The sequence below is a fragment of the Artemia sp. Qi Xiang Cuo genome, chromosome 19, assembly GCF_049724085.1.
Source record: "Artemia sp. Qi Xiang Cuo chromosome 19, ASM4972408v1, whole genome shotgun sequence".
NCBI lineage: Eukaryota > Metazoa > Arthropoda > Branchiopoda > Anostraca > Artemiidae > Artemia > Artemia sp. Qi Xiang Cuo.
This window is the reverse complement of record NC_142812.1, coordinates 39968623-39983603: the sequence shown is the minus strand read 5'-3', so window position 1 is coordinate 39983603 and position 14981 is coordinate 39968623. Positions and strand designations below refer to the sequence as shown.

Sequence of the window (14981 nt, the reverse complement as noted above, 5' to 3'; positions counted from 1 at the left end):
CTCAGTTACCCTATAAGCACGTGAAGTCGTCCATGTACAGATCACGAAACAAGCTGATACCACCACTGCCCGCTGATACTATATCCGTACCGACGCCCTTGCCCCAGGCTTTCAGTGAGACGTCTGCAAACCAGAGATTCCTCCTCTTTCAGCTTCAAAATAACGCTGCGATTTGCTTTGCAACCGACGAGTCGTTAAGTCTGCTTGAACGAAGCCCGGAATGGTATATGGACGGCACCTTCGACTCAGCTCCTTCCCCATTCGGCCAGTTGTTCACCGTTCACGTTTTCTTCGGCGACAAGCAACTTCCCGCTGTCTTCGTGCTCATGGAGAGCAAGTCTGCGCAGCTTTACAACGACGTCTTCAGCGAGCTGATCCTACAGGCTGCGATGAAAGGAGTGACACTTCGCCCGACGACCGTCGTCTCTGATTTTGAGACCGGTCTGCTGACATCCGTGAAGCAAGTTTTTCCGGCCGCCAAGCACCGTGGGTGTTACTTCCACTTTTGCCAAGCAGTAATCAGAAACTTGGGGCGTCACTCAGTCCGTGAGCTGTACATGACCGATGCAGACTTCAACCTCTACGTTCGAAAGCTTCTGGCTCTGGCGTTCCTACCTCCAGCGATCGTCAGAATCAATTCTGGTCCAATCATTTCTCACATCGTTCGTACCTGGCCTTCGGCTCGTCCGTTTGTCACTTACTTCAGCCGTCAGTGGTTCGACCAATGTCCTCCTCATTTCTGGTCAGTCTACGGCATCCAGCGAAGGACAAACAACGACCTCGAATCATGGCACATGCGGTTTAACCGAAGAGTCGGTCGCTACCACCCGAACTTGTGGCAGTTTATCTCTTTCCTGAAGGAAGAACAAGCAGTCGTCGATTCTGCAAGGACACAGCTACTCCAGGGTCATGTCATCCATCGGACGAACAAGAAGTATGCAAGGCTGAACGAACGACTCGAAAAGCTGTCGACGGAGTACAGGGCTGGAACTCGAACAGCAGACGAGCTTCTCTTGGGTGTCGCACATAACATTTCGCCGGATGTGTGATATTAGCAGTTTTTGTTTGTATTTTTACCAATATATTAATTTGAATTATCCGTTTTTGGCACGATTTTTGGGTGATTTCGTTCCATTTCTAAACGATCGTTGTGAAATAACTCTAAAAAAAGAGCCGAATATTTCGACTTGACCAGCAAGCCTTCTTCAGCGGCAATCAGTTCTTACCCTATGAACGTGCGTAAAATCTTCACTTATATTCTTCACAAGCTTAACAAACGTTTAGCTTCTTAACTCTCAGTACAGAGTTATTTCACAACCATTGACCCAATAAAATCCTCAGTTTTGTTCGTTGTCTTCGTGGCAATAAATATTTCTACAGGTCAATGTGGCAGCAAACCACGCTTCATCCACCGCAAAATCACAATTTTGGGTTTGGCGCTCAAATGGTACTCCGTGGCGCTCAAATGGGAACAAAATTCCGTGGCGCTCAAATGGAACAAAATTCCGTGGCGCTCAAATGGGAAAGCGCTCAAATGGGAACACCCCCCTTACATAGTTGACATTTTCAACCACTGAATCTCCGCTGCCTCCCCCCACCTCACTCACTCTTTACCTCATATTTTTTAATTTTAATGCCCATTTAGCAAATTTGGAGGTTTTATATTTATGTTTGTTAGTCACCAACTAACTTATGTTTTTGTTTTAATTCTACTGTATCCCCTTGTTAATTTTACGAGTTTTTCTTTGTTTTTTTTTTGGCATTTTTGCTGACTTGACATTGGCCTCCTAATTTTATGAGTTTACTTTGTACTTTGTTTTAGTTTTTAATGTTTTTACGTATTTGACATTGACCCTTTTATAATTTTCTGTTGTTGTTTGATTGTTTGTTTTTGTTGTTCTTTTTTCTCTGTATTTGACGCTAAAGTGCGAATTCGGCTCTTTTGGGCTTGTGATAGCCATTTTTCAGTAATAAATCTTATCTTATCTTAAATATAGTTTGCCCCCTCCTTAAAAAAAAACATTTCTTCTTACCCCCTCCGAAGAAAAATTTGTTCCTAAAAGTTTCAAATCAATCCCTGAAACACAAGAAAAACAGGGTATATTTACAAAACAGCGTATAAAATTCGTATTAAAACCTTTTAATGAAGCCCACTGACTCATTGCAATTTCTACAACCAGTGGCGCAAATTCTCGAAAATTTAGGGTGGGGGGAAATATTTTTTAATCTAGAGAGGGGTTAATTTGTCGCTTTTCAACTTATCTAATGAAAATACCAAAAAAGACAGGTTTCAATAAAAAAAACAAAAGGTGTTTTTCAAAATCTAAGGGAGGCAGAAGAACCTAGGGGGCACAAACCCCATCTCCCAATTGCTACCAGTCTATAATGAGATACATGCACGTGTCTTTGTGTAAAAAAACGGAAAAGAAACGCATGCTCCTTGGTGGGCTTCCAAAAACCAACGGACTCATCTGATCTCTACTCTCCAAGGAAACTGGTACTACCCACTCAATAGCATTACGTCGAAGTTCCATGATTAGCAATTGACTAACTTTTGCCAGCTCTGTCAATTATAATGTATGGAAGAGAAAAATGCAATGGCTTCAAATAGTAACTCACTAACGCTTCCAAATGTTAAAGAAATTTATTTACATAGGAAATAGGCTCAATAAAAATAAACCAGGAATTTTAATGGTACTTTTCAATTATCTGGTACCCACGCGATATATTGTATAGGGAAGATCTAAAGGAAATTAGTCAAACGGGTATCTGTCAATAGAGAATTGGATCGCAAACCGTGGTTTGTCATTGCATTTACAATATTTAAACTATTGGTTTTCGGGATTTAGGGGGGAAAAGGTACCTAGGTTAGGTTAGTTTACGTATTTAATATATGCTATGCTTTACCCCCGCCCTCCTAATGTGCAAATATATAGCCCAAAGTTGTTTCTAAACTATTTTATTTTCACCATATTTTGTTCTATTTCATTAATATTAACCAAACTTGACTTCTAGCGTCGGTACCAGTTAATTGAAAAGTACCATTTTAATACCTGTTGTTTTGCAGCCTTCTATAGGAATAAAAAAATGTTACCTTCATTTTTTTTTCATGCGTATTAGTTTCACAAAACTTACTCAGAGGTTGACCAGTTCGAGAAGTTCCACCTAGGGGCCGCGTGAATTCAACTTAATGAATCTATAACTGATGACCGAGTGGGTTTCTTTGGGGCCCACTCACAAGGAGATTTTACTTATACCGCGATTTAGCTAGCGTTAATTGAGCAATCATATTTTCCATTGAATTTCCTGATTGGCTGAAAAATTATGATTGACTCAAATTAGTTCTAGCTAAATTTCGGTTCGTAAAATCTCATTAGTGAATTAGACAGACATGATTTCTGGGATTTTTTTTTTCAATAAAAATACCAAAAAAGGTATTTTCAAAATCTAGGAAGCGCGAAAAAATCAATGCTTCCCCCAAAATTTGCGCCCCAGTTAAAACCTACAAATCAACAGAAGGTTATGTTATTTTAATAATAATTATTTTGTTATATGTTACTTCACAGGTTTCTAATAAGAGGAAACAGAATGCCCCTTTGATTTTCTTTTCAGTGTCACAAATCCTACTCATAAGGTTGATTAGTTTATTGCAACAAAACCTGTTAAAACTACTACCAGGCATCGGACACCCATGAGCATAGGTAAAAAAAAGTCCAAGGCCCTAAATTGGTGCGTTCTTAAGGTATATCCCCCCCCCTATTGGCCTCTGTGTATAGTACGCCTACGGGTCCTCACAAATAAAAAGCGACAACATGTTGGAACTTAACAAATTTAACCTATTTCTTTTCTTGGAACTGACATATCCCATGAGATTATTTTGCCGTTTATGAGAAATCACAAATTTCAAGGTTGATTGACATACATTGCAGACATGGTATGAGCGTAAACTTTGAAACCAGAGAACACGTCAAGGTAAGTAATTTTAGAGATTAGGGGGCAGGATCAATAAATTTTTTCATTAACAGGGGATAACTTAAGATAGCGTAAGGAACAAGTTATAACTGTGAGAAACAAAACGAGTTTATTTGATTTGGGCAATAGGACACCATTAGGTAATGGGTCTGCCATCCAAAGTCCTAACATGTTGCCTGCAAAAAGTTTTGAGTTAGATGCCGCACACAGCTATCAATTCCGTTCTATGCATTGCTGGCGGAAATTAAATCACTAGATACCTCGTTTGTCGCTTAATCTTGTTATAAAATTGTACAGGCTATAATTTTCAATGCAACCTAGTAACTTTGAACCAGGGATGAACGCAAGGGCTCGGACCCACCTTGTCCGAGCTCGGACCACGTATGTGCCTCCTTTGGACAGCAATAATTCTTTTAAAAATTATAGCTTAAAACTTTTTTTTAAGCAAGTGCTTGAATCTGGGACGGTAGAGGCATACACAGTCCAAACAAAATAGGATCTGAGGATTCCAAAGAAGCACGTTCGAGCTTACACTTTCCGCCACCTGGTGCACATATCAGAGCGCCACGTGTGCCACACAGCTCTGCCACGCTTGGCACAGTATAGCCACGCTTGGAGCACGCAACCTTGTATAGGCAGTTTCTGAATATCAGTGATCCTTAGGACACGCTGCCCAATAGTACTTCGAGAAAATGAAGATATTGATATTAAAGTATGTTGTTTTTTACACCTTTCCCAACTTTTCCAATTCTTTTATGAAGAACTTTCCAAGAAGAAAACCTTGAATGACCCTTAGGTCAAAGACATCCTTGTGTATAGGTAGCATTGGGGACGAATGCATGGCGGATTTACGAGCTCCCCTTCCCAGAATCTTTCTTTTTCCCGAAGTCCCAGACACTTCTGATTCAAATTATAAAACAAAAATTGTTGTTTTTTTCCTTATTACTGGACACCCCACTCCCGGAAAAAACTTTGCGTAGGTGACTTGTAGCCTATATAAAGATATCTTAAATATTCAGTAGGGACATTTCATGAAATTCCTCTCAAAAGTACGCCTTAAATGAACAGTAATTTCATTGAACAATGAAGCCAAACTCACAAATAGCAGCTACCACGAATAAGAGGGGGGGGGGTTGGTGCTCTTCACCCCACCCCCCAAAAGGCTAGAGTACCATTAAATGCTTTTAAGAAACATAATTTATTTTCTATAGTTTCTATACTGAATTTACGAGACGTTTAAAAATAACATTTATAAGAATAATTAATGGAATTTATAATTTTTATAAATGACATTATATATATATATATAAGAGTCAGTCTGGCCAAATGCCGTTTTTGAATAGTAACGAAAAGGCTGTGTTCAAAAAAAGCGCTATAGAACTAAATAATGTGAGCATTAGGAGGGAACTGAGACAAGAATTGACGAAAAAAACTCTGTAGTCACTCTGTCCAAATTTTGCCGGTTTACAACTTAGATGTTTATCTTCTATAATATTTCAGGTCCTAGTTTGTTTTAAGTTGTCCAAATTTTTGCCCATAAACAAAATCAGTTCTTTATCAGGCGAATACTGCCTAGCTAAATAATAATGAATGTACACAGCCAAAAGATTTGGAGAAGTATCACCATTAATAAAGTGGCGACCCACCACAATGTTAAGCGATTTCAGGTCCTAGAGGTCGCAGAGAGACGGCGGCAATCGCATTTTGTAGCCCAAGCTCAAACTAAGAAACTCGCAAAATTTCATCCTCCTCCGACTTTATCTTCATGGGGTAAACTGGGCCGGAAGTTTCGACCCTCCCACCACAGCCCCCCTTTAACGTGAGTAAGGAGCGACATTAAATCTTAAAACGAACAGAAATTATTCCGTATATGAAAGAGGCTGTGCCCTCCTCAACGCATCGCTCTTTACGCTAAAGTTTTTTATTGTTTTAAAAAATAAAGTTGTGAGACAGAGTCAAACTTTAACGTAAAGAGCGAGGCGTTGAGGAGGGCACAGCCTCTTTCATATAGGGAATAATTTCTGTTCGTTTTAAGATTTAATGTCGCTCCTTACTTTCAGTTTAAAAAACTTTTTTTTTAATTTAAAGGCTGCGAAAGCGGGGGTTTGGGGGGCGTCAGCCCCCAACTGTGCCTCCTAATCCCTGTACGTTTTAAGGTTCGACCTTGTAACTCAGCCTCTTTAACTCTTTAGAAAACGTAGTTTTTTTCAAATAATTAAGGGTATAGGCTGAAGCTATATCGCTTCTGGTTAAATTATTATTTTTTTTCACAGGCTTTCCTTCAATTTCGCTAGATAACAGAGGGGTTCCAAAACACACTAAATCGTATTTTGAGCATCGAAGACACCCAATTTTTTTTCCAAGTTTTTGCTATGGAGAAATTTTCACCCATCTCCGAGGTGGCGGTATATTTGGCTACATACTTGCAGAGATGATGGGTGTTGGTATAAGGGGCCCCCTCCTGGAAAAATTTGATCCATTTCAGATTCAGAAACTGTATTTCATCTTTGAGTCAAGTTCACACTTTTATGTTTGCCTGTTTCCAAAATTGCCTTATCAATGCAATATAGACAGATGTTTCCTTATCAATATGTTTGCACTAGCCAATAATTATTTTATTTTTACAAAATGGAGAATACCGTACTTGTTCTATTTGCCTAACACGCTGCCTGTTCAAATTAGTAGTAACGATTTCAAGCGCAAATTTACCTCTGAGGATCATCTGGCCTTTTCCACGATTAGTGAATTGAAACTAAAACATAAACGTTAACATAAAAATCGCGTATAGAAAAACAATAAGCTTTTCTCTCCGCAAGCCTTCAATATAGTGAAACCTTTTGGGCATATTTCTAATGTCCCATTCGCGTTATTTCTTTAAATTTCTGTTTTTGTTCACAAACTTGCGCACAAAATCATCCCAAATAAAACACATTCCTAACAAAGACAAATTTTGGAGGCAATGGGCTCTGAAGGCCTGAGCCTCGATCCAGGAATGGTGGGTTTACCCTTACTTTGATAATAATATTAAAACACAGACAAATTTAGAGCAATTAGTTTCGAGATACTTGGTAATATAAAATCAATGATTTATATAAAGTTTTGAATTAAAATCTATACAAGTAGAAATGGATACTGCAACCGATTCCTCAGACTTCAAAAACCAGAAAGAACATGCATCGTTTTTCTGAATTTCTGGAACTGCCTTAAAACCGGCAATTTGAAAAACCTTCAAATATGTCCTTTGAAATTTAAAAAAAAAATTCTCTTCGACAATCCCTCAAACTGAGCTAATATACTGTGGAATCGAACTCGTAAATTCTTTATAAACAAATATTGCATTTACGAACTCCTGGCAGCTTGCCCTGTGATTGATCAAGATTAATAGCCAACAAAAATCTTCCGTCCAGGGTTGATATATTTTCTGGGACAATCTCTCCCTCCCACATCAATTTGTTCAATAAAATATGAGCGGAAAATGTCACACTCAAAGCCTTACAATCGAAGCAGTTGGTGCAGCAACCGATGAAAATTACTGAGACATCAACACCAGAAAGTCAATATAAATCGACTTCGAAGTTCATCAGTGACAAAAATCCAAAAATTTGTCGCGGAAATATGAATACAGATAAAAAGTAAGAAGCGATTCTTTATTCACACGGTTCTTGTGTATTGTTCGAAGGTTTAGTTTGAAACAATTCGGATAAATAGGATCGAGCTTACAAGGTCTGTCATTATTTCAGACTCCGTTTTTGTCAGCAAACTGAGTTCGACAGCTTATGGATTATATAAATAAGGTAGTGATTCATAAGAATGTTGCAGATGAGCGAACCGAACTACACATATTCAGTGCACAAGTTCTATAGGAATACATCAAATTCCAAGTGACTAAGTTGTTCACAAAACGTTTCCTGCGTGAAATCAGGACGTCTCCTGATTATCATATAGAATTAAAAATCAATAGTTACGCCAAATACATCAATACCTGGATTAACCCTCCAATGTAGCATAAAACATACATGTTGCTATTATAATTCAGGCATGCGACCAAAAAGGATCCGAGATACTTAAAATGTCAATATTATAAATTTTTCTTTAATTTCAAACAATTTTAATAAAATTAGTCTATTTGACGAATTTCATCCATCCTCAGTATCCATCCGCAGTTTTGCCTAAGCAGCTACAACAGAATAATGGATAAAATATTATTTTAAATTATTTAAAAATGCAGATAAAAAGTGGAAGGAAGCATGGTAGTATGATTAATAGAAACATGTTGCATACTATAAAGCAAGAATTTCACTGTTTTGGTGTCAATTGTGTATACAATCTAGGGCTACATCTCGGATCATTAGGGGGGAGAGCATTGTCAGAAACGAAAATATTATATTTGGAAAGAATATAAAATAAGAAACATAAATTTACTTTGGTACGGGTGCATTATATGGGCACTTCTAAAAAGTCAAGTTTGGTTAATGCTAATGAAATAAAATAAAAAAAGGATGAATATATCCTAACCTAGGTACCTTCCCCCCCCCCTAAACCCCAATACACAACAGTTTAAATATTGTAAACGCAATGAAAACCATGCTTTGCAGGGCATTTCTCTGTAGCGGTCTTTTGCAATTAACCCGTCTGGCGCGTTTTTCGTGACTGGTTTCCTTGTATAGTATATAAAAGTGGCCATATAACGCACCAGTACCGTTACTTTTTTTTATTAAGGCGTTTCCTCTAGTGGAGCCGCCAAACTAGAATGTTACCATTACGTCTTAGTGTAAAACCATACATTTCACAATTTCAGTCGCCGTTTTAACTATATTTCATAATTTACGTGTAAAGACTATTTCCTCGGGACTTGGTATCATGAAGTGAGAGGGGAAATGATTAAAACTAATGAGTCTTTTGCGCTTGCTGAATCAACAACTCGTAATTTACAAATGTCCATTAAAGATTAAAAATAAACTTCCAAGTCAGAAGTTGACAAGAAGAAAAATTGACTCTTCAACCACGCCCAAATTTCCGAAATGGATCAGTTTTTCATGTGCTACTGGTTGGAGTTTACTTGGAGTTTAGGCTGGACATTATGAAAACTGAAAATTAGCTATGCAGAAGAGATTTTATTGTGCAAAAATGTGGCGGTTATCTTTTGATGAATACAAACGGGTTTAAAAGTCGGTCCTTAACTTGACTCTGCAAAATTCGATTATCAGGGTTTCAAGCTCTCACCTGATTTTAAAAGACAAAATCGCAAAAAAGGTAAAAAGCGGACAAATATGTAGAATTTTGTTTCCCTCTCAGAATTAGCCTTTAGTCAAATTGAGAAATGGAAAGACGCATGTAGTGTGGAATAGTGATGCACGAAATAATTTTTTATTACAAACAGATGGCTATCAAAGTAGTAAAAATACTAGTTATAGAGTAGTCAAAAATGTGCGCAAAAACTTGTTTTCGGATTAGAGGGATTTTCTGATTAGAGGGGGTAGATTTGTCAAGACAGAATGTAAAAGCCGTATACCTACATCAAGATGAGGAGGGATTACCTCCTGAGATAGTGGTGACTGACTCCCGCTTGTGAAAAAAAATGAGAAAAACTAGCATAAAATGCATGAAATGAAATAAAATAGGATGAAAGTTTAGAAACAAATTTGGGCTATAGCCTATGTTTGCACATTAACGGGGGTGGGGGTAAAGCATAGCATACATTAAATATGTAACCTAACCTAGGTACCTTCCCTCCTCCCCCCGTAAACCCAAAAAACAACAGTTTAAATATTGTAAACGCAATAAGAAATCACGCTTTTCATTCCATTTATCTCTTGCAAATACCCCTTTGACTGGTTTCCTGTAGTATTTCCTTGTACAGTCTATAGCGCTGTGTAGTATATAATGCACAAGTACCCATATACTATCAAAATGTGGGGGGGGGGGTCCAGAATGTCTCTGCCACCTGAGAGCAGCGACAGAAGTTGAATGTCCAATTATAGGAATCTTCTAAGGGATTAATGTCGGTGATGGTACAAAAAGCACCAAGAACTGTCAGATGAATAAGGACTCAACAGCAGCAATAAATGTGCAGCTCTCTGCTGGCTATGAGGATCGTTTTCATGCTCACGGATCAGGGTCCCATTGACAATGGGTCGCAGTCAAGAAAAGAAAAACTCTTGTCTAGGAAAAGGCATTTTATTTATAAGTACATTCCAAGAAATGCACATACACGCGGCCTCTAGGATTTCACTCTCTCGAAATACCTTGGTTTTCATAGTTTCTCCTCAACCATAGGCAGCGCAATCGCGCTGCCCAAGTAAAGAACGATGTTGGCACAATGTATTATTTTTTTTTCCATACCAGGGCATTTCTTATCGAAGGAGTTGTCGTAGAAACTTCGAAAAGGGCTCATTCGATTGGAAATTGGAACGGTTAGTGCCCTTTATAATAGTCGAAAGTGATTGAGAGGCAGCTAACACCCCTTCCACACCCATCATTTCCCCAAACACATTCAATCAAAATTTTGCAATAGCCATTTTGTTCAGCGTAGTCGATTTCCAGATAGAAATTATGTTTTTGAGGAGGACACTCCCCCACAAATCTCAGGGCAAGGGTTTTAAGTTATGCCCTGGGGGAATACAAGAACGATGTTAGCACAATGTATTATTTTTTTTTTTTTTTTCCTTTAGACCAGGGCACTTGTCTAGGAAAAGGCCTTTTATTTATAAGTACATTCCAAGAAATGTACATACAAGCGGCCTCTAGGATTTCACTCTCTCGACATACCTTGGTTTTCATAATTTCTCCTCAATCATAGGCAGCGCAATCGCGCTGCCCAAGTAAAGAACGATGTTGGCACAATGTATTATTTATTTGTTTTCCCTACCAGGGCATTTCGTATCGAAGAAGTTGTCCTAGAAACTTCGAAAAGGGCTCATTCGATTGGGAATTAGAACGGTTAGTGCCCTTTTAAATAGTCGAAAGTGATTGAAAGGCAGCTAACACCCCTTCCACACCCATCATTTCCCCAAACACATTCAATCAAATTTTTGCGATAGCCATTTTGGTCAGCGTAGTCGATTTCCAGATAGAAATTACGTTTTTGAGGAGGACACTCCCCCACAAACCTCAGGCCAAGGGTTTTAAGTTATGCCCTGGGGGAATATAAGAACGATGTTGGCACAATGTATTATTTATTATTATTTTTTTTCTTTAGACCAGAGCACTTCGTATCGAAGAAGTTGTCGTAGAAACTTCGAAAAGGGCTCGTTTAATTTGCTTGTGCCTTTTTTAATAGTCGAAAGAGATTGGAAGGCAACTAACACCCCTTCCCCGCCTAGCATTTTCAGAGACACATCTGATAAAAATTTTGAGATAGCCATTTTGTTCAGCGTGGTTGATTTCCAGAAAGAAAATATTTTTTTTTAGGAGGGCACTCCTCCACGGCCCTCAGGGCAAGGGTTGTAAGTTATGCCCTGGGGGCATATAAGGTCTTTTTTTTTATAGAAAGCGTTGTCGTAGAAACTTCAAAAAAGGCTCATTCAATTGGAAATTGGAATGACTAGAGCCCTTTTTAATAGTCTAAAGTGATTGGAAGGCAACTAACACCCCTTCCACGCTCACCATTTCCCCAAACACATTCAATCAAAATTTTTAGATAGCCATTTTGTTCCACACAGTTTGAAGTTCAGGAAATTATACCTTTGAGCAGGACACTCCCCCAGAGTCTTCAGGGCAAGGGTTATAAGTTATGTCCTGGGGGCATATAAGTTTCCATTGACATCTTTGTCGTAGAAACTTGAAAAAGGGCTCATTCGATTGGCAATTTTAAGGGCTAGTGCCCTTTTTAATAGTTAAGTGATTTGAGGGCAACTATCCCCTCTCTCACACCCACCTTTCCCCAAACACATCCAATCAAAATTTTTTGATAGTTATTTTGTTCAGCGTAGTTGATTTCCAGATAGAAATTATGTTTTTGAGGAGGACACTCCCCCACAGCCCTCAGGGCAAGGGTTGTAAGTTATGCCCTTGGGGCATATAAGGTTTTTATAGAAATCGCTGTCGTAGAAACTTCAAAAAAAGCTCATTCGATTGGAAATTCAAAGGGCTAGCGCCCTTTTTAATAGTCGAAAGTGATTTGAGGGCAAATAACCCCCCTCTCACGCCCACCTTTTCCCAAACATATCCAATAAAAATTTTTAGATAGCCATTTTATTCAACGTAGTTGAAAGTTTTGGAAATTAGGTCTTTAAGGATGACAGCCCCTTCCCCCACATCTCTCAGGACAAGGGTTGTAAGTGATGCCCTGGGGGCATGTAAGGTTTTTATAGAAAGCGATGTTGTAAAAACATCAAAAAGGGCTCATTCGATTGGAAATTGAAAGGGCTACTGCCCTTTTAATAGTCAAAAATGATTGAAGGACAATTAAACCCCCTCTCAGGCCTACCATTTCCCCAAATACATCCAATCAAAATTTTGAGATATTCATTTTGTTCAACGTAGTCGAGAGTTCTGGAAATTAGATCTTTTAGGATGATAACCCTCTCAGAGCCCTCATTGCAAGGGTTGTAAGTTATTCCCTGGGGGCATATAAAGTTTATATAAAAAGTTGTTGTTGAAATTTCAAAAAGGGCTCATTTGTTCGGAAATTTAAATTGCCCTTTTTAATAGTCAAAAGTGAGTGGAGAGTAATTGAACCCCCTCTCACGCCCACCATTTCCCCAAACACATTCAATCCAAGTCTAGAAATAGCCATTTTGTTCTATTTAAGGGTGACAAACCCTCCAGAGCCCCCAGGGCAAAGGTTGTAAGTTATACCCTGGGGGCATATAAGGTTTTTATAGAGTTGTGGTAAAAACTTCAAAAGGGGCTCATTCAATTGAAAATTGAGAGGGCTAGTGCTCTTTTTAATAGTCGAAAATGATGGGAGGGTAACTAACCACCCTCTCACGCCCGCCATTCCCCCAAACACATTGAATCAAAATTTTCAGATAGCCATTTTGTTCAACGTAGTAGAAAGTTCTGGAAATTAGGTCTTTGAGGATGACAACCACCCTCACAGCCCTTAGATTAAGGGATGTGATTTATGCCCTGGGGGTATATAAGGTGTTTATAGAAAGCGTTGTCGTATAAACTCAAAAAGGGCTCATTTAATTGGAAATCGAAAGGCCTAGTGTCCTTTTTAATAGTCGAAAGTGATTGGAAGGCTTGAAATTTTTATAGTAAAGATCGATGTGGGTATAATGTATGATTTTTTGTTGTTGTTGTTGTTGTTGTTCAGACCAGGGCACTTCGTATCGAAGGAGTTGTCGTAGGAACTTCGAAAAGGGCTCATTCGACTGAAATTAGAAAGAGCTGATGCCCTTTTTAATAGTCGAAAGTGATTAGAGGGCACCTAATCCCCCTCCCATGCCAGCCTCCCATTTACCATTATGTTTAAAAACTAAATATTGTCTTTAGATTAAAACAAAATGCACTGTGTTAATGCTAATTCCCAATAAGGCATCTCAGCAATATTCCAAGAACTACTGAGGGTATTATGTTCAATATTTCGGGACTATTTCTGCTCTTAAAATATAACCATGTCAAAATAGCGTAAGTGTATCCAAGCTATCAAAGAAAGTAAGCAGATTTGTTTGTGAAAGGTATCAAATTTTCCATTTCAAGTTAACTAGAGGAGGTATGAAACAAAATTAAACACTACTATTTGTTTCAAGACTCTTAAAAGGGTGTATGTTGTTAAAAATTGATAAAAAAAATTTCTCCAGCATACAAATAGCATGCCAAACTATAAAGCCTTAAAAAAACGAAAAGATTTAAAGCATTATTTTCTTTTTCCCTGAAAAGACTATGTCAATATAAAACGAACAGAATTTAATTTAAAAAACTTTTTCCACAAAATAAGTTTTTCAAAGAAAAGTAAAGAATTCCATTAAACAAAAAATGAGCAAAAATAAAATCGAATAATCTACCAAGCGTGAAACTACCACAAATCAGCATCGATAAATAAATAAAACTCAAAACGAACAGAAATCACAATAAATAACCAAATCAAACTCAAAACAAGCCGAAATTAACATAAGTTGGGCTCAAAACCCCTATGCCTTCCCAAGGCCAGAACGTAATTTGCACTTTACTGAAAAAAATACAAATGAATGTGCATTGTCAGTTTAATATACATATACTGATATTTAGTAATCAAAATGTTAATATTATTTGATTTATTAAAGTTATAAAGTGACTGAGGGTATTAGCCTACGTTCAAACTTTTGGGGCTATTTCAAATTATGTTCAGTAAAGTGCAAATATTTCTGTAAAATAATTAATTTCTAATTAATTATTAATTTAAAATTAATTAATAATTAATTTAAAATAAATTAATAGTGCAAATAATTAATTTCTGTAAAGGCTTGTTACGACTTTACCCACTACTCTGACGAATTTGTACGGCATAGAAAACCCCAGCACATCAGTCTACTTTTTCCCCTCCTTAGTTTCCCCTCAAACAAAAATATCTGACATTTATTTTGGTTTTGTAAGCCCTGAGACTTTTCGCTTTTCGGCAAACTGTTAGAAATTTTCATTCAACACGCAGTCGTCATGTGGAATAACCTCAGATCAAGAGTAATACCCAAAAGGAGGCTGTCAAACTCATTTGCAAGAATTTTTGGCCGATTCGTACGGGGAAAAGGCCAACACTAGCGGCATATCAGCGAATGCACGATAGAGCCAAATTCTTATTTCGAGCATTTCTATTATCGGTTCTAGACCAAATAAGATACGAAAACAGCACGTTCTGCAGATATACCTGCACACACGGTGATAAGGGAAGCCCCCTACAATAAGCCATTATGAAAATCCAATTAAGATGCGTTAAAACAAAATTTGAACATTAAACCAGACTTATTAGCTATGATATCTTCGCTCTCTTATAGGGAAATTCCTTTACCAAAACACATCCATAGTGAAGTTAGCACCTCTACTAAAATATAGACAGATACAGTTCTGCTTTTGCATGAACTGTCGAA

General features: G+C 37.9%; 1 protein-coding gene across 1 annotated transcript in view; it reads right to left on the bottom strand.

Annotated features, from left to right (window-relative positions):
- Positions 1-14981, bottom strand: part of LOC148940836 (uncharacterized) — an 80358-nt gene that overhangs the window by 39292 nt on the left and 26085 nt on the right. The window contains exon 4 of the mRNA XM_089105087.1: positions 4451-4614. Coding sequence (XP_088961213.1) covers positions 4451-4614 — 164 coding nt within the window. The remainder of the gene's footprint in view (positions 1-4450; positions 4615-14981) is intronic.